General features: G+C 44.4%; 1 protein-coding gene across 3 annotated transcripts in view; it reads left to right on the top strand.

Annotated features, from left to right (window-relative positions):
• Positions 1–23,183, top strand: part of AKAP11 (A-kinase anchoring protein 11) — a 555,220-nt gene that overhangs the window by 404,975 nt on the left and 127,062 nt on the right. For all 3 annotated transcript variants that reach the window (XM_069640774.1, XM_069640773.1, XM_069640772.1), the window contains one exon: positions 2,106–2,152. In XM_069640774.1, coding sequence (XP_069496875.1) covers positions 2,106–2,152 — 47 coding nt within the window. The remainder of the gene's footprint in view (positions 1–2,105; positions 2,153–23,183) is intronic.

Below are 23,183 nucleotides of genomic sequence, written 5' to 3' on the forward strand. Positions count from 1 at the left end.
TTAAATACACCTATAAGGGTTCAATTAAACTTAACTAGAGGGAGAAACATATTTGGTGAAAAGAGCACCTTTAATTGTTCAACAGAAAATTAACTGTTGAGCCCAGATGCTGTCCGTTAAGTATCCCAACGGAAGGAAGACCTGTTCCTCAAAAATATAAGCAACCTTTGATCAAACCAAGCCATTGCCGGTTTTTATTGGAGGACTTCAACAGTGTTCTAACTCCATGTAGTTCATTATCAGGCTACTGCCAAATCCCTCAGAATCGATTCTTCTTAAAGTTGAATATAACCAGGTTAGCAGAACTGGTACTGTGTACCAGAACTGACCTATCTCAAGACGTCAAACTAATCGCTCTCTTCAAGCAAACAAGTGAAAACGTTTCTTGATTTGCGGGTGCCATTGAGGCCTAACTAGATGGTTTCCTCTGCTAAAGTACGTATTCTGGCAATTTTATAGTATAAAAATGGCTAGTTGGAGCATAAGACCCAATCATAACCTTCAGGGTTTTATTCGGTTTACTGTTGAAGTTACTAACTGTACAGCCGGCAGGTTGTTAATGCATACGTACGTGTTCCTATTTGGCAGAGCCTCAGCTATTTCTCCCTTTTGTAATGGAGGGTCACAGCTACCTATAAAAAATGATCCCTTTCAGTCGTTGTATGACACCCCAAATGTGTTGGTAATTTTTACGCGTCACATTGGCAGCACACCTATGTCACCAGGACATTCAACTGTCCTCTTATTAAAGCAATTTGCTCATTTTGCCATTGCTAGACTCCCGGTGATATGTCTACACATTCTGGCCTGCAATGCTTAATGAATAAACCCAAATTGCTATTGTTTAGCATCCTCATTCGATCTTTGATACAATGACGGATACCGTTTGTTTTGGACAAGCTTTTTGCCCCATTGGAGATTTGTTCATCCAGCAACAACAACTCATTTTGGCGATGCTCATATATGGTGGGGAACCAAGGTTCACTGCCAAGCCAAATTAGGGTCCCAGGTTTTCTGTGGATTGGCTTCAAACAAGGATGATGCATGTATTTGTTCTGCCTCAGGTGAAGGGCAATTTTGCCGCCCCCTGCCCACGGTGCAGTATGTCCAGATTTTTTGTTTGACAATTAATTTGGTGTTCCCTGCTGTTTATGCTCTGGTCAGATGCCTACATTTGCCATGCTCTGGAACCCACCCTTTCTTTCAAAAATACTCATTGACTTTAACAATCAAGTGTGACAATGCCTTCTTCTGGGGCTATCTGCAAGGAGGGACACACATACTCAGTCCGACATCTGTTTTTTTCTTCTTAATTTAACATCAGTTTGTCACTGACACACATTTTGGCATCACCACTGGATGTAGACATTTTCTTGTTGATAAGGGCACGGAACCTCAGAAGAAACAACACAAGAAGCAATATAAAGATAGACTTTCTAATTTCGGGCAGGTCATCCTAGTTATGTTATGAGCTGCTGAAATAGTATGATTACATGTGAAATTTTTACTTCAATACAGTGGCTCTGGTCTGCTCTGCCAAACGGAGCTTCTTTTGTGGCCTATTAGACAGTACCAAGTGCAGTGTAGCAGCTTTAACCCTTCTGATCGTTCACCTTTGTTGTGAAAGATATTTCTGTTTGTCTGGATTGGTTCTCATGAGCCATTTGTTAATGTTTTTTTTTACCAGCGCGTCTGTGCACTGCAGCTGTCTACAGAGCCTCACAATGCAAAGGTGCACACTTTTAGCCAATAAGTCTCATACTGCAGTCTTACACCCACAGTAGTGCCTTTCCACCATCTCCGTCAACCCCTTTCTCTAGAAAATTATAATGTGCACTGTTGCTACCTTCAGCTCGCTAGATAGGAGTATAGTTGAAAGAGTCACCACCATTTTTGTGACTTCATTAAATATTTAAATTGAAAATGTTGTATGAAGCAAAGCTTTTTCCATCCCATTCTATTCACCATTGATTATGGAGCTTTTGTATGACGCATTTCTCTCATTGCCCATTATTGCAGCTCTGAATGCTGATTATTGACTCCAGGGCTTATGCATCGGTTTCTGTACTGTTTTAATGTGCATGCTCTTTTTTGTTTTAATAAAGTGATGGTGCAGAAGAAAAGGATGAAGAGCCGAAGGAAGCTGTGGATGGTAATGTGGATTTTTTATGTACCCGATGATTGCTTTCTGAACATAAAAATGTGCTTACACGTTATACATGTTTTTATATTTTGGTATTGCTATGTGAGTTTAAAAGTCCGTTTTGTCTAATGATTTTTTGCCCCTTTCCCTACCCATGACTTTATGGTGGTGGGCCGAGGGGGAGCAGTTTCAAATATTTGTGAGCTCTTTTTCGTAAAATGTTTTTCGTAACTCCTTAGTCCCTTTAGTATACATGATTGTTGGTGAAAATATAAAGCATACGATCTCCAAATCGGCGCCTATTTCATAAGATTACTTTGACGAACATAGCACCTGTTGAGTTAAAACAAGTTCCAAAAAGGGAAGAGGAGGGGTAAACATTTCCTAATTCCATTGCTCTTGCAATGTGTATTCAATGGCTGCCACTTCAATGCTAAGGTGAGTTTCCCCAAAGAACCCTCTCAAAAACAATGTTTTAAAATAATGGTAACACTACTGCATTAAGGATATTCTTCAGAAATAAACATATATATTCTAAAATAAGCATATAGGTTTGGTGGTCGTGATTGGGCCCGTTTATGCTGGGGGCCATTATGTGACAATTACATAATGAATGAAATCGAAAATAGTGTGACAGTAATAACCTTCTTGAATCAAAACAATAACCAGTTAATGACTTTTGATATAAAATGTACAAACTAGACTAACAGTGGGTAATTAGATGTCAGGTTATGTGTAATGGTAAGTGAACCCCTGGTTTTATCAGCTCAGTTAACATCTTTTATTAGAATCTATGATGGGTTTGGGAGGCGCTAGCCTGTATAAAGAGCAGGGCCCTTGTGTGTTTGGTTTTCGCCATACAGTTGTCTGTAAAACTGTCATTGCATAATCAGAAGAAATCTCAGCGACCGCAGACAAGCAGTTATGGATGCTAGTCTTTCTGGAGAGGGCTACACAACTATTTGGGGGGACCACTAGTTCACTTTGACAGATACTCTACAAATAGAGAAAGTTGAAGACCACAGTCACTTTAACAAGGAACACTTTTGCTACAAAAATCTCTCTCAGAGCAAACTGTCAAATCATGTAGGAGGTCACAAAGAACTCTGGTTAACAAGCATGGATCTGTAGATCACAATGACCTTGTCTAATATGATCGTTCATGACTCCACTATAAGAAAAGCACTTAACAAAAGATGTGTTTATGGATGGATAGAAAGCATGAACCATCTGATTGCTAAAGAAAAAATGCTGCTTGTCTGAAGTTCACAATAAATGCCCAGATGACACAAAGGCATTCTGGGACAGTGTTCTCTGGACAAAAATTACAATTAGAAATGTTATGCTTGGTAGAAACCAAACACTGTGCTGGAACAAAAGAACCTTGTCTCAACTGGTTCATGGCTCACAACCTGGACGGCTTGCGGTCATTAACACAAATATGAATTCCATAGGAGACTCTCAGGCCAGGGGTCTTTTAGCAGAACCGAAACTGGGTCATGCAGTAAGACAATTATTGTAAACATGCAAGCAGGTCTACAAAACAATGGATTTAGAAAAAGTGTTCCCTTTTAAGACCAGCTAGTGAAAGTTTGTACGTAAATCTCATTAAAATTATGTGGCTGGCAGTAACTCTAGCAGACAAAGCAAGGACATCTTCAACATACCATCAAATTGAAATCATAGTTAACAAGGAATGTGTCCAAAGCCCTCAAGATGCTAGAGACTGATCAATTGTTGCAAGAAATACATAATTGAAGTCATTTCTGCTCAAGGCGTGCCATCATACACCAAATCCAAAAGTTCACATGCTTTTCCACATTTGGATTCTTAATGTTGAGAAATGTGTGTGTGAATAAAAGTTTACAAATATGTTATGGAACTGTCTGCACTAAAGATGGCAGCATAACTGCTAGGCATTTGTTCCTAGCTGTACACTCGACCCTACGCCTATGGTTGAACTACAGACCCTACATGGAATCTTCCAACCATCTAAGAGAAGCAGCAGAGAGTCTGGTTTGGAAGCCAGGGAGGATACGCTCTTTTCCCTAATGGCTGATATCCCTGAAGACATCCAGGGAATCAAGGAGGATAGTAGGAGCATTAGAGTGACAGTAGCCCCGATCCAATTCTCTTTGAGTGGTCTCACCAGACAGAATTGGAGTACATGGTTTCCAATGGGGTAAGACTTGATGAATACTCTCCGGATTTCAGGCATTCCAGAGTGGGGAGAGAAGTGTGACCCCATAGACAATATGGTCAAAAGATGCTCCTTCAGGTGCTGTACCTACAGAATCCGAAGCCCCTGGTGATGGAAATGGTACACTGGATCTCTGCCCCCAGGCTACAAGTGGGTGGTAGGCCTCCCCAAATAATAGTACGATTTGTATATTTCTCTGTGAAACATATGATGATGCAGAGAGCAAGGGAGCTGAAAGCAGTGCAACTGGGGGAGACCAAGCTGAAGTTCTTCAGGGATTTTAGCAATGGGGTAATGGATCAGAGAAATCTGTTCGCGGATGTGAGGAAAGTGGTCTAACAGTAAAATTGCTCAGATTACATGATTTACCAGCAATTTTAAAAACTATTTTTACTGGCCAAGTGACTGCATTTTATTGTCGCCAGACATGATGGAAACTGGATGTTCCATTGGTAAAAGTACTGACCCGCAGAAATATGAGAATATTCAAAAGTATTCCTGGTCTTCCCTCCTCAACCCTTCCCCTCCTCTCGGCCCCCGGCTCCCCGTCCGCCCCTCCCCACCACCCAGAATTTCTGGTTTTACAGGTTTTGCTTGTATGGGCTCATTTTAATACTTTATCTTTTCAGAGGATTGGATATCATAGGCAATTAAATGCGTATCATTTAAAGTACCTTGGCAGGTGCCGGGCATGTTCCATTTGTCGGTTGGACGCACAGGCCTCATTGCATAGTACTTATTTGAATAGCTTGTGAGGATGTGCTCGGACCAGGACTCTAGTGTTTGCATTCCCAGCATTGGAGCATACTGGCATGAAGTTAGAGCACAACAGTTCAAGCAAGCCCAGTGGGAGGCGTACTCGTGTAGGAATGCTGGGAGTGAAAATCATCACTTGGTGGGGGTGAGTCTCGTGCTCTCAGCTACCAATGCCTGGACCCTGCCAGCTTGTGCAGCCATGGCGGCAGAGGTATGTAGATGAGATGGATTCCTATGCCGAAGTATGTACGTCCCACATTATACAGTGCTGCCATGTCTGCAGGATTGGGGCAGTGAGTGGTAAATTGAACACGGGTGGAACCGCCCTCTGTGTGGTCACTGACACAAAAATGGGGGATGTCTTAAGGAAAATAGTCGAAGGGTTGGGTGTTGGTAAAATATGGTTGTATATCATCAGTTATTACATAACCTGAAATGTACTTTGTTAGGATGTAACATAATGCATAATCTCTATCCTGCAATATAAATTTCTTAAGTTTGTGGGATAGGATGGTGGAGATTTCAGTTTGACTTTAAAAAAAAGGAAAAAGCTACAACTTCCATGACTCAAACACTGATATGTTTCACATGGAGAGGACGGAGCAGCATAGCGGGGAGCAGGGAGTTCCTGTTTGGTGAAATACAGTATGGTATAGTATTAGCTTATTTGTTGTATTATAATGGAACCTTGCTCTTTTACATCACCCCTCATTGGGCTGATTAGTCAATAACAAGAAAACACAGCAACAAGTGCTGACCTCACGAGCGGGAGCAGAGCTTGTGGTCGATGCCGCAAATTGCAAACAGTTCTCTGCTTCTTGGAAATTTAATGTATGATAAACCATTGAAGCCTGGGCCGCACGAGTGAAGACAAAATACACTTGGCATCACTAAATTAATCAGGTTTAGTTTGGAGGCACTGCACAGCATGTACTTTGAAAATCAAACTTTATTGTCATTTTCTCAGTATCAATACAAACATCTTAACAGGTGACAAACAGTAACTTGCACCAATTACAAACAACATAACCCCCCCCTACCCAATGCTGTCAAATATCAAATTATAGCATGTTTGTGTTCTATCCGCAAGGCGGGCTACCTTCGACATTTAGTGAAGATGGGGAAAAATGCTCCCACAATGTTAGTTCTAGATTCATGTAGAAGATGTGTTAAGTACTCCATGTCATAGATGGCCCTTTCCTCCTGGACCCATTCCTTTTCTGTGGGAACCCTATTACGTTTCCAAAACTGTGCATTACAACCCCTGGCCATCACTAATAGAATGTGCACCATGTGTCCCCCATCCTCCATACTTCAAAGAGGATCACCCACAACGAAAGCTTCCTTTTAATCTCATCAACCCCCATTGATCCATGAGAGGACCTCTTTCCAGTACTTTTGTATGTGAGATCACCCCTCCACATATGATAGTAATCCCTGCCTGGTCGGCGACATTTCCAACAGCAGGAGTCGACCCCGGGCACATCTTAGCAAGGATAGTGGAAGAGTATTGCCACCTGTGTATAAGTTTGAAGGCTTGCATTCTGTATTGCAGGAAGACCGTGGAGTGTGTCACCCTTCATCACATTTTTGACCACACTCGTCATCTTTTTCTCTATCTATGTCTTTTGTCCATTTTTCCTTACCAGGCAGATTGCCTTTTGGTTACACTAACAGAAGTTTCTTGTACATTTCGGCGATTAGGCCCTCAGATCCCACATTTTGCAGCAGTACCTTCTCAAAGTAGGTCAGGTCTCTCCTTAAATTGGTAACCCATCTTGAATCTGTAAGCGCGCCCTTAAGTTGTAAATAGTGGAAGACCAAGATCTTACCAATATGCAGGAATCCCACAAATCAATGGAAACAAAATTCTGGCCTGCTCTGCTCAGACCAGCCTCATACTAGAGGTGGTGCTGCGATGCTTCAGCAATCAGATTTCTCAGTGGAGGGGCCCATATACAGCTCAGGTGTGAGGGCCATGTCGACAGCCAGTGTGTGTTGCCACATTCCTGCCAGATAGACCACAATACCGCCAATATGCAGGGCTTCACCACTCTGCTGGGGATTTGATTCTGGGGTACAATCATTCATTCCCCAAATGTGACCGGGGTTAGTATCAAATTGTCAATGTGCACCCATTGCTTCTTGGAATTGGGATCTAAATGGTCTACCATGATTCGGAATTGGGCAGCCCTATACTACAAGGTTAGATCTGGAAAGCTCCCATGCCCATTGTTCGCTCCAATATGAGTGCCTTGTAAGCAATTCTAGGTTTCGCCCCTGCCCATGGGAATTTCAATGGTGCATGTTCAACCATATCAAAAAAGGCAGGTGGGATCTGCGTTTGGAGCATCTGAAAGAGGAAGAGGAATTTGGGAAGTATCATTTCTTTATGCAGTTCAGTCGTACCATCCATGAGAGGATCAATCTTTCCCATCGCTGCAGATCTGACTGCGTACTAGCCCAACACAGGGGTGGTGGGAGGGTAGTTTGCATTAAATAGATCACTGAGGTCTTGAGGAATCTCCACCCCGTCCCCCCAAGTATCGGAACCCCTCCAGTTGCACACGAAATGTGAGCCCCTCTATATAATCCCAATCCTCTGCCTGAAATTGACCCCCCCAGGAAAGCTACCAACTTTTAAAAATCAATTTTAAAGCCCAACAGTTCGCCATACCTGTACAGCGAGCCAAGATCCAACCCCTCCGTTTTGTTCCCATTCCCTAGGCTGAAAGAACCCCTCACAAAAAGGCCCAGCTAACTCTGTCAAAAGTCTTTTTGGCATCGAGAGATAGGACCACCCCTCGCCCCCTTTTCGTCTTTGATGAGTTTAATATATGGAGGGTTTTACGCAGATTGTCCGAACCCTGTCTATTCAGAATGAATCCTGTCTGGTCAGGCTGAATCAACCTCGGGAGGGGCAGCTCTAGTCTGGACACCAGCACCCTGGCAAACATCTTATCGTCCATATTAATTAATGAGATGGGTCTAAATGCGGAGCATTGCGTGTTGTCCCTCTCTGGTTTGGGTATGACCGCAATTATAGCCTCTAGGAATGAGGGCGACATCTCCTCTAACCCGCTGATCGTGTTGAACATCCTAGCCCTTGGTGCTGCCAGGACCTCTTGGAATTATTTATAAAAGTCGGCGATGTACCCATCTTCCCCCAGCACCTTACCCGCTTTTAATTGCAGTATGGCCTGGACTACCTCTTCCCCTGTAATTTCGGCTTCCAACATGGATCCTTGCTATCAATCCTGGGATGGGCAGCCTGGCTAGATAGGGCCGTGTGGTGTGGGGGCCTGCCAATAAAGCTCCTCATAATAGTCTGCAAAGCAGTTGGGAATATCAACCTGTACCCCCCACCAAGGTCCCTTTCTCCCTTCTAATCTGTTCTGTTCTCTCCTTTCTCTTCGGTGCCCTCACACCCTATTCGCCAGTAGAGTTCCCACTCACGCTCCCTTTACTTGGTATCTCTGCTTAGTATATCTCATCTTCTTTACCACCTCTCATATCAGGATAGAGCATAATTCCTGACTCTTCCATCTCATTTCGACTAACAATCACTCCCTATCGCAGCCTCTCTTAGTAAGCTGAGCTCTCAGCCGCCTTAACGTTCGTCTCCAGTAGGCTCCTTTTTCTCTTGCCCTTTGCCCCTTCTGTGATGAGCAACCCCTCACTGCAGCGTTGGCCGCCTCCCACACACTGCTGAGGCGTGCCGTGCCGCCTCTGTATCGTTGGTTTTGAAATGAGCACTGATCGCTTTTGCTAGAAATTCTTGGAAGAGCGTGTCTCTAAGGAGAGCATTGTTACATCGCCAGCAGGATTCTCCTTTGCCCCATCACCACACTCAAGATAGCAGTGATCATCTTGTGGTCAGACCAGGTGACGGCTTCTACCTTGGGCAAGGTGTCATTGCCTGCCTGTTCCTGAGGAACTAATAGGAGGTCTATTCTAGTGTACGTGTGATGTGGGGCGGGGGGAGAAAGACGTGTACCTTACCTCCTGGGGGAACGTGGATCGCCATACGTCGACCCAATAATGCTATTTAATCAAAAGCACAAAGTCCCTGTTGTCCTTACCATGCCTTCCTTACAGTAAGAAGAGTGGAATCAAAGCAAGACAGACACATTGATCACTGTTCAAGGATGTTTATTAAACTGTAAAATGGGTGAGATAAACACGTAATCTTAACCTAAATCTAAGATGGGTGCAAGTGAAGACCATCAAATAATAATAATAATACAGTCCCAGTGGAGTCTAGTCAAATAAAAGTGTCTATACTAAGAAAACCTATTGCCAATCCTTACCGCTATGCTACAAAAGAGTGTAGGATAATGTTCACAAGAAAAGAAAGAAGTGTTCACAAAATGATAAGTCAGGATGTTATGGCCGGGACCTCCCTTCCCCACGTTTTTAGCATGGGACAAGGCGGGACTCTTGAGCACAGCACACTCCTGGGCTTCTCCAGTACGAGTTTACAGTTCCTTATCCTCGATATCAGGTCCTTCTGTGCCCAAGTCTTTCATGCAAAGTCTCTTGCCTCGGAGGGCCTGATATGCCAGAAAAATAATAAAACAAAAGTTCTTTCTGCTAGTTTTCATGATGGGTGATTACTGTTCACACTAGGATCCCCCTAAGCAGGCTCCAATCCTTCTCTCAACGATAGCCTCCCTCATTCAGGCTCAGACCAACCACTCTCTGGGGACATCCCTCGGTCGGGTTCAATCTTGTCGTTACAATGTTCACTGGAGTATTACTGTTCAGCTTACTTTACAGGCATCCCTCAGTCGGGTTCACATTTGCCATAGTAACACTATGTCATAATCTCATCAGAAAGTGGGGTTCCCTTCCCCTTGCTTTCTCTCGGCATTCCTCCGTCAGGTTCACATTTGATATAGTACACAGTTCAACAGAAAATCATTCTAGACCCCTTATGTTCTTCCCTTTACCCAAGTCTGGTTCTCAGCCCCCAGTCAGGCTTTCCCTAAAGCCCCCAGTCAGGCTTAGCACATTTCATTAACCACAATGTCCTGGGGTGTGTTAGGCATTACCCCAATTGGCATGTTCACGTTTGCCTCCCCAATGTGTCAAAGACAATCGACTGTACAAGGGGTTTGGTTTGACCCTTGTATGACCACTATTAACCCTCATGCCGGCCTCCCCTGAGGCCTCTTGGTATTTGTTGTTTCCCCTGGTTCAGGAGGAGAGGCACCAGCCAGAGACCTTCGAATGAGCACCCACGTTGATCCGGAGCACTCTATCTGTGGTGCCAGTTGCTCTCACAATGGTTCCCTGGGTTCGCCCTCTGCCGGGCTCGAACCCTTTTCACAAAGTTCACAATCTTAAAAAGTATGTTTTTGGACTCCCATTCCCAGAATGCACTTGTGAGAATTTTGCTCCCACTTCACAGCTCGCAAACATGGCATTTCATGTCTTGTGAGCTGTAGGAGCCACAAGGGTGATGTCTCAATGAGGGCAGGGTCTTACCTCCTGCCCCTCAGGGACCTGGGTTTGCCTGTCTGGCCCCATGGGAGGAGTCCTACTGTAGGTACCGCCAGGCAACCTCAGCTGCACCAGGTCTTGCCTTCTGGAAGTACAGCTCCGTCCTATACACTACAGTTTCCTGTCAAATAGCAGGGTCAGTGTTTGGGCGGTTTTCTCCTCCTCCAGGTCTTCCAGGGCTTCTGTAGCTCACTAGGTCTCTCTCCTTCTCCCTGGCACCTTCCAGCATCCTCGACTCGTCAAAATTGTGTTTTCCTGCTCCACTCTTAATGCTCCCTGGGAGAGACAAGTGGAGTCAGGTTCGAGTAAGTAAAGAGGGAGGCCTGATTTACCCTGGCCTCATTAATAGGACAGTCTGCTGTAGAAAGGGCAGAGTCTGTTTTCGGTGTCTGTGGATCCCTGTTGGTAATCTTCATCCTCCAAATCTCTCTCCTTCTCGTCTCAGTGACTTTAGAAAAGAACAGAGGGGAGGAATTATGGGGATTGCAGTTTTCAATTGTAAGTTTAGGAAAATCCGGAAAATTACTGTCAAGAAAGGGGGGGTAGTCCTGTTGTCACTCACAGGGAGTTGTCCGTGAGAAAGTGTCTTTGTCGGAAAGGGGCTAGGGGTTGTGTTCCTAAATATCCTACCGTGCAGGATGGGGCTGTCACAAGGAAGCGGATACCGCGTCTCACCTGGGTTATTCCCCCGAGCGTAACCCTGGGTTCTCCTACCCAGGTGATCCTCCTTCACTCCTCCACCCCCAAGGTTGGGATCTGAGAGCGTCAACCCTTCCCAGGCCAGCTGAATAATGGATTCTTGGGGTCTACTTGGGAGAACACCCTTAGGTGTCTCACATCACCCTCACCCTCACCTCCCTTTGCTTTGCTGACCACCAATCCACTGTGGGGTCCGCTATCGTGTTAAACACCCCCGCCCCTCCCTAGGAGGATGGATCCTTTCCCATGTCCTCTAGCACATTAAACGCTTTCTGCAGGAATCCGATCTAGCCCATATTAGGCACATGCAACGTGGCAGTGTAATCAGTGCGCCCAGGACGGCCCTTAACTGCAAGAAATCTCCCCCAAAAATCCCTTTTGACCTGCACATCTTTTATCAGAAAGGTTATCGCCAATACAATCCCAACCCCCTCTTTTTTATATTCCTTATGCGAAGCTGAGGACCTGTGGCCAATTTTTTTCCCATTCAGCAGGCTTTGTTTGCTCTGTCTGAAATGAGTTTCCTGCAGTAAGAGAATCGATAGGTCGGCTTTTCGGAACATATTATATGTTAACCTTTTGTTTGGGGTGTTGAGCCCCTTGACATTTAGAGTAGCGAATTTTACTTCATCCATACCCCTGTTTCCTGAATCTCGCTTTGCACCCCTCTCTGGACTGACCACACACCGCACCAGGAAATAACCAGTGTGTGCATGAGAAAACTCTCCATCCGCCCCTTTTAGTCCCCCATCTCCCTGTACTTCTTGCTTCTTCATCATCAAAAATCCTAACATACTATAACAAGAGAGGGTAACATATCCAATCAGTAGAAGACACCCAGGAGATCCAGGTTACTAGGCTGGTGTAGAGACCATTGTCCAGTCAGCAACAATATTGTCAATGTTTTCAACCTTACCACAGTATGTACTTTGGATTCCATGTTACATGATTTGCTGGGGCATCTGGAGGTGGTCTGGCTAATCCCCCATTTACCGCCTCCATAAAGCTCCACACACCACGGGTTGGCATTCATGGTCATTGGAGTCCCTGTAATCTTTAGATGCAGGTTTGAAAGATGTAACCACCAAAAGGAAATGTGCCGAAGACAGTTGGCAAGTGCAGTCCAGAGGGGACATATTTGAGAAGAACCCAAAGGAAAAGTTAAGGACACCTAGTGAGATTTGATGTCATTAAATAACACGCTTTTGTTGACAAACTGATTTACACTTTCGCAAAACCTCAACAGATTGAACAGCAGGAGGAGCAGAGTATGGATTGGCGTAGTTGGGAACAACCTGAAAAAGAACTTTAGAATGACTGTCCGTATCCTGAATTTGGTTGGAATAAGTATATTTGGCATATTTAATCAGGCACCCTTGTCACTTTTATGTATTTTTAAGGTCAAGCTGGCCTTGGATGACTATACCATTTATTCAACAATCTACAATCTTTTATGATTTTAGTGCTTGAGAATACATGATAGAATTTGTGTCGACTGTGAAAAGTTGAGTTGTACAGGTGCAGGCTTGTAATAAAGAAGGAAGCAAATTCCAATGTATTCTGAAGGACTGTGGCTAGGCAGTAAATGTGTCCTTTGAGGAAGACTGGGTCCCATTTTCTTTTTTATTTCCAACTGGTATCTCATTGCCTCACTGGGTTTCCCTGAGAAAGCCGTTGATTGAACCTTAACTAGGACTAGAATTAAATAATGGTCAGAGCAATGTAAAATGATTGGGGTTGAGGAAAGGAGCATTTCTGGAGGAGCAAAAACGAAATCAAGACTATTTCCCAAAACAATAGGTAGAAATTGAGTTAAATCCTAAGGGTTCTGCAAGGAGGGCTAAACAACATCGCCATCACCACTGGGTTTACTATGTAGTGAGCACCTCACCAACCCTTTTGTGATGTACACTCCAGTGTGCTGCCCTCCCAATGCACAAGAAGAAACACCAATCGGCCGTGAAGACCCTTGAGGAACTCGGCACACTAATGAAAAACGCCAAGTCAAACTTGTCTGCCCTACATCCGGAGGAATACACACGTAACTGAATCACGTAACATTTGCACCCTCCACCAAAACATCCAAGCAGCCAGATGGTACATGCTGGAACTGTAAATAGTCAAGTACATCAACAGGAAAATGGAACAGACCTGAAGGTTTAACTGTAACAAAGAAGATGAAGTAGAGTTTCAAAACATTTATCTTCAAAGCAAAGAATCTCCTGTACACAAAATATTAGAAGGTGATACACCCACAGAAATATGTGCACAATTATCAAGGAAATCATAAATCCAGACTCCTTCAACAACACAGTGTGAGACACCAGAAGGTGTCTCACCCACTAGTCCCCCTGGGATCTGTCATCCAGGCGGCCAGGACACGCCATCGCTTCTGGATACAGTTCCTGGGGGCGGACCAGTGCAGGAGAATCGCCTTGGTGAGGGGTCTTGTGGGAGTGGGACACCGGATGGATAGGATATTTAGCAACTTTACCCTATGCCCCTTTACAACACAAACATTTTCTCACAGACAGCCCGCTATGAGAGCAAACCGACTAACATCCGAGCAGTATTCCTGACATGTCCCAATACAATGGTCAGGTGAGGTCAGGCAATTACTGACCATCACACACACCTGACTTCCATTAAGCTTCCCCATACTGATAAAAGGCGGAGCATGAGAGCACACTCAGAGCGAGGCAAAGCACACAAGGAAACAGCAGTTTCGAGATGGCAGCTGAAGGAGAGAGGAAAGGGGGAAAAACAAAAGGGGATTGCACGTTCCCTTGACCTTTTCGACAAGGAACTGTTACTTTCCAGGAACCTCGAGAATAGAAAGTGTAAGACCAGGAAACCAGGCTGAAGAATCCTGCATTGTGTGTCTTAGTTACCCGGGACCCTTCCGCGTCAATAATCAAGGCGGGGAGAATCACCAGCCGCTGTGGTACCATCATTGGCTTCAAGAACAAAGCAGCATCAGTTAACTCAACACAGCCCGTGAGTTGTGGAGACCAATACAAGAACGGTCTGTGTTGAAGCCAAGGTTGCAAGCAGCAGCATTGTATGGCGAGTGCTGGAACAAACATTGTTGAAACACGTTTGATAAGAAGAGTAAAGTTGAATTGCTGATGAGTGACTGAACTGTAAAAACAAGATATAATACCTTTGACAGAGTGGTTCGGTATCGCGTGGGTGCTCAATTGAAGGTCTCTGTAAGGTATCCAGCTAAGGTGTGGCAAAAGTGAAAGTGAGAAAAAGGTTACATCAAGAAGAGAACGAGAAATTGTAAATCAAAGTGGTCCTACGACAGGTCAAGCAAAATCCTGCGCACAGTCAGAAGTCTTCAATTTTGATGAAGTAGAGAAATTGGTCCGAGCCCGGCGGAGGGAGACCAATTGAAGATTATGTCTCAAAGTGGATCTGAGCCCGGTGAAGGGGGACCCGGGTGAACAGTAAATCACCTGAGAAGTTGTATATGTGAAATCCAAAGAAGAAAGGAACTTTAATGTGTGTCATGTTACATCAGGCCCTCAGAAATAAGAGACTTTGAATGGCAAAGAGACTTTGGCACAGAAGGCCTGATGTTGAAGTTTTGAACTTCATCCTCGTGTTAGAGAAGGCAGAGAGTGTGCTAAACTCGAGTGTGCCGCCTTGTCCCATGCTCAAAACGTGGGGAAGGGAAGCCAACGGCTTGAATATCCTGACATATCATTTCTTGACACTTTTCTTTTGCAAAACATTGTTTCCCACACTATTTGTATTTAGAAGTAAGGATTGGAATTTGGCAACATGTTTATTAGTGTAGGCCCTTTCATTTTGACAGACTGGTCTAGGACTGCGTTATTATTATTTGATGGTTGTAGCTTGTTCCCATCTGTCGATTTATGTTTAGATAGGCGTTTTTCAAACCCAATTGAAGTTCAATAAGCACCCTTGAACTGTGATCACTTGTGCCTATCTTACTGTTTGATACCTTACAACAGTGACACCCTCACAAGAGCTATGTTAAACATCTCAAGTTAGTTCAGGAACAGAGTGCAGATGACCAAACAAACCATGGATGGAATATAAGGTTTGGGCATGCTCCCACAGAAAAAGCTTTGTAAGCCAGTGCACATCAAGTTGAATCTGGGGCCCAGAATTTCACTGGAAAGACAATCCCATTGTTCTTCAAGTGCCTCTAGAAATGTGTTTAACTCTTTAGGTTTATCACTGGGCAACCTTGTTGGGGTCTCTTCAGAAGGAAGTTGTTGCTGATGAAGCCTTCCCTCGGTGGGATGGAAGGTGTAATTGCGTGCTTCAATGTACATTTCGCATATGTGTGGTCTATTCGCTTTTCCTTCTCCTGGGAAAAGAAAAGAAAAGAAGCTCTCGAGGCTGCTCTTATCGAGGCCATCTGACTTTTTTTATCTAGCAGCCATTGATGGACTGTAGGGCCCTCAGCACTTCTAGAGCTCTTCCTCCATGGCCTCAAAGTGTGCTATTTGGCCGCCCATTGGTGGCGTATCACTGGCACACAGAAGGCCCAGCCCCTATGTTTGTGGGTTGCTTTGGCTGGGAAGGCCATACCAAAGCAGGTCCAGGTGCTGAATAAATGATGCAGCGTGTCCCACCAGCAAACAGCGATCACATTGGTGATTGGCTTTGAGTTCAAAGTGCACGCAGAGGAGCGCAGCAGTGGAATTTTAAAGGCTCCTGGGTAAGGGGGCAGAGCCAATCCCTGCAACAAGAAATATACAAATTAAATACACTATAAAGGTGTACATAATAAAGTTAACTTTGTACTAGTAAACCCCAACTTCATAGAAGCATATAAGAAGTCCTTGGTGCATTAGGAAGTCCGTACCAAAGCAGTGTCCAGGTGCTGAAAAAATTATGCAGCGTGTCCCACCAGCAAACAGCAATCACCTTGGCGATCGGCTTTGCGTTCGACACACGTGCAGATGCGCGCGGCAGTGGAATTTGAAAGGTTCCTGGGTAAGGGGGCGGAGCCAATCCCATAGCAGTGTCCAGGTGCTGAATAAATGATGCAGCGTGTCCCACCAGCAAACAGCGATCACCTTGGCGATCGGCTTCGCGTTTGGCGCAAGATTGCATAGAACTTTTGCAAAAACCACCCAACCACCCACCAAGACACAGAAAGATGACGCCAGAAGAGCGCTGATTACTACTGTGGGAAGTAAAAGCTGTGCTGGAAAAAGAAGTCCTAGAGATTGTCCCAGCAAATCAGGTAAACAAGGGTATTTATTCAACCTATTTCCTTTCGTCCAGTACTAGATCTGCACCCAGCAAACACTTATGTCAAACCCCAAGAGTGTTCACGAAGGTGCTCGCAGTAGTGGCAGCACAGCTCTGCAGAGAGTCAAGCCCTGTGTACCCTTACCTAGACGACTGGCTGATAACTGGGGAGTCTCCTCAAGTTTTCAAAGACAACACCCAAAGAACTATCAACCTTCTTTTCCAATTGGGATCCTCCATCAACGAGAAAAAGTCAAGTCTTGTTCCCAGCCAAATAAAACAATTTCAGGGAGCCATCTTAAAGACAGAGGAAGAGCTTGCTTTCCCATCAAACCAGAGGGTGCAAAACATGCTGTTTCAAGTACCTCATTACAAAGCCGGTTGTCCGATAACTGTACGCAAAGCAATGTGCTTGCTCAGGATGATGGCCTCATGCATACACTTGGTTCCACATGCTCGCCTGCGCCCAATGCAGGAGTGGTTAGCGAAACAATGGTCTCAGGCAAGTGGTCAGTGGGACGTTTTAGTGTTTGTTTCGCTAACCCTGGTACAGGCTCTTTGCTGGTGGTCTAGGGACAACCTGTTAAAAGGAAAACCCTTTCGCATTCCACCAACACAAGCGATCCTAACTACAGATGACTCACTTGTCGGATGGGGAGCTCACTTCCTCCACCACACAACCCACGGCCAGTGGACACTCACCACAGCCCAAAAACACATCATCAATCTTCTAGATCTTCTGTCTGTTCTCAAGGCTCTACAAGATTTTCAGCAACATCTTACAGGTCAAACAGTGCAAGTCATCACAGACCGCTTCACTGCCATGTTCTACACAAACAAGAAGGGAGGCCCATACTCTCCAAGTCTGTCCAAGCTATTCCAAAAAATATGGAAGTGGGCACTCAAGCAGAACTTGTTCCTAACCTCTCAACACGTTCCAGGGGAACTCAATGCTGTGGCAGATACTCTAAGCAGATACCCTGTACCAGACGAACACGAGTGGCAACTCAACAGAGAAATTCTAGATGGAATCTTCTCCCAATGGGGTCACCCCCCATTAGACAAGTTAGCCACAGGCCTAAACGTGCAATGCCCAGACTTTGCGTGCAGGTTTCGCCAACCAGGGTCCAAGGGGAACGCCCTGTGTATGAACTGGTCAGGGAAATTTGCTTACACTCTTCCTCCGACACCACTCCTGAGCAGGATAGTGCAAAAGATCCACCAGGAACAAGCTACCCTAATCCTGGTTGCTCCTATGTGGACGAGACAACCTTGGTTTCCACATCTGCTCAAACTGGCGATGTGCAATCCGATCAACCTCCTGTGCCCCTCCAACATGCTATCACAACACAAGGGGGCATCCTTCCATCCTCGGCCTCAATCTATGAACTTGGCAGCCTGGCTCCTGAAGTCCTAGAGTTCCACAACAGTGTATGGATATCCTAAAAGAGGCATGGAAACCCAACACCAGACAATGCTACTTCTACAAGTGGAAAAGGTTTGTGATATGGCGCAGGTCACAATCCATAAATCTAATTGTATGTTCTCCAGCCAACATTCTGCATTAAATGCTTTAGCTACTAGACTCCGGCCTGGTATTTAACTCCATCAAGCTACACTTGGCCGCTCTGTCCGCTTACACCACTTCACATAGCAAGGTGTCCTGGTGGAAAGTTCCTGTCATTAAGGCATTTGTGGAAGGGGTAAAGAGGCTATACCCTCCCATTTCTAACCCCCCACCAGGTTGGGATCTTAATGTCGTGCTCTCCAAACTCATGGGTCTGCACTTTGAGCCTATGCACAAGGCCAGCCTAAAACACTTGACCTACAAAACTGCATTTCTGATAGCCATCACCTCCATAAAACGAGTCAGTGTGCTACACACAATGTCCGTACAAGACCCTTTCTTCGTAATCCACAAGAACAAGGTTGTCCTTAGAACACACCCTAGATGTAATACCGATGAGATGTAGTATCGATGATGCAGGATACATTCATATGCTCTGGGATTGTCCAAGGATTGTCACCTTCTGAGAGGGGAGGGGGGAATAGGGGCGGTATGTGAGGCACTATCATTGATGTTCGACTGTGTTGTTGTGCCATGACCAATGACTTGCTTGTTTCATGAATTTCCTCAGCTTGGCCCGAACTACAGGAAACTGTCCGGTCTTTGCATGTTACTGGCGATACAATGTATATTGTTACTATGGCTACGCACTATAGCCCCCACAATAAACCAATGGCTTCACTCTTTCACATGGGCCTTGGATATGGAAGAGCGATCGGCGACTCTACAACTAGCTCTCCAGAGACCTATTAACATTTGGCCTCCCTTTCGCATGTATCTACAGTCATTGAACGTTGACAATGCTGGCAGTGCTGTCTCCCCTTCATCCCCTGAGATATGATGGTTTTTCACAAAATGTATTTTCTTATCACTGCTTGGTACAATGTGTAAGTTAATTGTGTCTGGCCCTACACAGTCACACCGTTAAGCGATATGCCTTACAGTACCACTCGTCTGTCCTTGTTGTTAAGTCAAGCATGTTAAATCAAGTTTTTTTTTTTAAAAGAACAAAAGAACACACCCTAGTTTTGCACCTTAATTCATTTCAAAGTTCCATGTTAAGCAATCTATCAAACTTCCTACCTTCTTTCAGAATCCATCGAATTCAGCTGAAAGAAGACTCCATACACTAGCTGTGTGGAGGGCAGTCTTGTACTACGTAACCAAAACTAAACCCCTAAGGAAAACAGACCAGCTTTTTATTTCCATAGCACCTGTTAGAGAAGGCAATCATATCTCTAAAAACGCCATCTCCAGATGGATACTCAAATACATACAGCTATGCTACTCCCTATCCAATATATGTTTTTCCTTTCACTACCAAGTCTCATTCTACCAGAGGTACAGGAGCTACAGGAGCGTTCATCGCAACTGTCCCACTAGACGCTGTTTGCAAAGCAGCTGCATGCAGTTCCATTCATACCTTCACACAGCATTATTGCATTGATACTCGCTCTAAAGCAGATTTACAGGTGGGACAAGCGGTGCTAAAACATCTATTTGCTGCTGTACCTTCTCACATCCCACAGGGGGATGACAAAATGTATATGGGCTTAATTCACTAACTACACCTTTTTTTGGGATACGTTATTTGTGCCAGTTCACAGTATGGTATAACTTATATCAGAAGAAAATCATTATACTTTGACTAAGATGCATTGTGATTCCAGGCTGAAGTTACACCAGATACAAGTTCTGGTTTAACTTCTGCCTGATTCACTAAGAAAACACACTTATAGCACAAAACCACTAGTTTAACATTCAGCGGCGGAGCTTCCTCCTGCGTAGGTGAATGAGGAGTCCAAGTTTGACTTTTATATCTTCTGAATCCTTTTTCTCACACAAATATTTTTCACGCACACTTCTGCACTTACTCCTCCAATCCCACTCCCTTTGACCCTCAAAATTCAAATTTCACACTTAAAATATCACACTTAAGCAAACATTTAATAGGTGTCACTTATGACAAAGGAATTACACCAAAGGGTGTGTGTCAGTCAAGCACATCTACACAGTCACCCCTGACATACACCCAAATGCCATGCCACAGTCTCATACATACCTGCTTCACGCATGTTACATTAAAACATTCAAGGCAGAATATCCTTCACGTAACTGTGGAAGCGGAAGATCCTCCAAGGCTTAAACTTGCCAGTCAACGGACCATTTTTCTGCATAAGTCATACCAACACCACTGAAAAGCTTGGCGAATCAAACCCATGTAGGTTTACATATAAAAACTGTTGGGAAACTGTCAGAAATGTTAAAAAGCTCCCTGATGAAGAGACAACCTCAGCGGCCACAGCAAACATATTGAACCGCTCTGTGGAAAGGTTGTAAATGACCAGCCCTGACCTGGCCAAAGCAACCGTGAGTCAGCAGGTCCTCGTGGCTGCTTTGCCTGAGCATGAGGCTGACTGTTTGTTTATCCTTGTCCTCCATAACTTGAAATAATGATAAAGTCCCAGTGTCAAATTTTTGCGGGACCTTGCATTTGGTGTGGCCCGGTCAGGGCTCCACAAAATTGGATACCTTGTCTGGTTGGTTCCGATCATCTGCAATAGTGAAAAATAAAAACAAAAAAATTGCTGATTTTCATTTCTGAACATTTTAAGGCCCTTACAACCAATGTTTCATGGGAGATGAATGAACGTTTTTTGTGCTAGTGGCACTCCCCCTCGCGACATCATTTTAAAAAACTACTTGAAGCACTACCACCAACCAACAAAGAAATACATTCCTGTGCTCCCTGCTGCTTTTAAAACAAATCTGCTGATAATGTGTCCTGGAATTTAGACTGTGTACATATGCTAAACAAATAGCATTTTTGCTATACGAAAATCAATGCGAAAAGTAAAAAACATACCTATGTTCCACTTTCTACATCTTTTGTACCCTTAGACGGATTTGCACAACATTTTCTAGCTTGCAGAGGCCTGGGCCAAACATATATGTTAGAAAATCTTATGGTGATGCGTGCAACTGGTTGAAAGTTATTACCCATAGAATTTTGGTAAATGCAAAGGCCCAGGGTCTTCACCTTAACTATTAGGCACTCTATAAAATACATGAAAGAGAATGCATAGCCCAGTTCCAGCCGGTGTATAGAAAGCCCTCGCGCAAGGTCGAATTCACGGTGGTAGAAACTCTGTGGGTCCTAACTATTGCTATTGAATCTATAGAGGGGTTGATAAGAAAATCCACTGGCTCAAGAGCTGCTGGACAAAATGGCCTATCAAATGCAGTGCTAAAACAAGACCCTGAAATGTGGCCCCTGATACTATTCATCTTTTTAGTGCTGCTCTGGCTGGAAAGGAATTTCCTGCCTCTTGGTCGAGAGCAATAGTCGTGCCTGTCTATAAGAGGAGAAGACAGGGTCAAACCAGACAACTACCGACCCATCTCCCTAATAGATAGTGAAAGCAAGATTAGTGCTGGCCTTGTGTTTGAGGGAAGTGGTTAACTGGGCTACCATCAACGGTCAACTACAGAAATAGCAGACCGGCTTTCATAAGGGGTTAGGCACGGAACTGAATGGTATAGTAGTAGGCTGGTTGGAAGAAGATTCACTGAGTTCTGGAAGCCTACCTCTGTTTATGGCCGTGCTTCGTTAATGCGGGACGCTGCAGCCGAGCACGGCCTTTGAGAAGTAACTTTAAAAGAAACATGAACTGACTAAGAATTAGAATATATGAAAGAAACACAGATCCACTTGTAACTGACCTACACAGATCAGCTAAACATGTAGACCTTGAAAGAGGAACAGCCCAAGTAATAAGTTGATGCTTATTTTTGTATACAATCTCTGTTAATAAACCACAAGTTGCAGTATACCATGGTTACTTGAGCTTATGTCCGAGTAATGTGAATACATTTAAGGCTGATAAGGATGTGGAGGGTGGGGTCACACCAAGGGTATATACTTAATGAAGGCTGGATTGAGGATCAGGATTACATTCCCCATTTGTTTATGGATGTACACATCTATTCACATTTGTACATGGCACTATACACCTGCCAAGTTGCCAGTGAAGAGATGGACTTGACCTAGAATAGTTGTCTTCAACCCGTTGGTCTTTCCCCTATAGTGGGACAATGAGGATGTCCTGGGTAAGCTTGAGGCTCTTTCAAATTGGAGGCCTTAGCCATGTCCCATGCAAAGTGGTCATTGGCCATGCCCCATGTCAGTGGTCACTGTTGATGACTAGGGGCCCGGGTAATGGCTGATGGCCCTACCCTGTGCGAAGTGCCAACTGAACATGACTTCAGGGCATGTCCAGTGACCACTTAGGGCACCTTGGGTTGGGGCGGAGCATGCCTCGGACAAAGGCGCCACTGGCCATAAGCAAGCTGCTGCCCATCGGCCCCAGCCTGTGGCTTGATGGGGGATGGAGATGTCCGAGGAATGGCCTTTCACCTTGCCCAGTGGCTAGATTAGTTAGAGTGTAGTTTTATTCCCTGCATGCTTTCTTGTTGATTGTTTGTCAGTCAATCCTTATCTGACTGTAAAGTCATTGGGCACAAAACATTCATCTGAATTTCAAAATCTACAACAGAGACCCTTTTTGACACATCTTTTAAAATCATTGAATACACATAAAACCAGAGTATAAAACTAATTTTCACAATAAAGACGCCAGATCTATAATACTACTGCGGTTTGTCTTCTTAGCCATGCCCAATGTATGTATTTTGTAACAAAGAAAACTACATTCATATCGGAAGAAGTTTTGCTGAAATGCATGGCATCCGACAATGTACACATTTTGTGTGATAAAAATAGGGGTTTCAAATGTGCAACTCTAAGACACTTCAACCCCTTACAGATAAACATAAAATGAACTACATCTTCCCTTGCTGAATCACACGTTAAACAGGTAGCACCAGGCGAATATTTCCAATTGGCATTATGGGCTCATACCATCAAACAGCTTACTTGAAATTCAATATAAAGTGAACGTACATAGTGTGGGTTAATCACATCGAGGTAGTTCTCATAACCAAACACCTCCTTGGAAATCAAATAGTCCATACCATGTGATAAGGAGTTGCACAATCTTTCCATTTTGCCATTC

This window comes from Ambystoma mexicanum, chromosome 7q, assembly GCF_040938575.1.
Source record: "Ambystoma mexicanum isolate Mex_15411 chromosome 7q, UKY_AmexF1_1, whole genome shotgun sequence".
Taxonomy (NCBI): Eukaryota; Metazoa; Chordata; class Amphibia; order Caudata; family Ambystomatidae; genus Ambystoma; species Ambystoma mexicanum.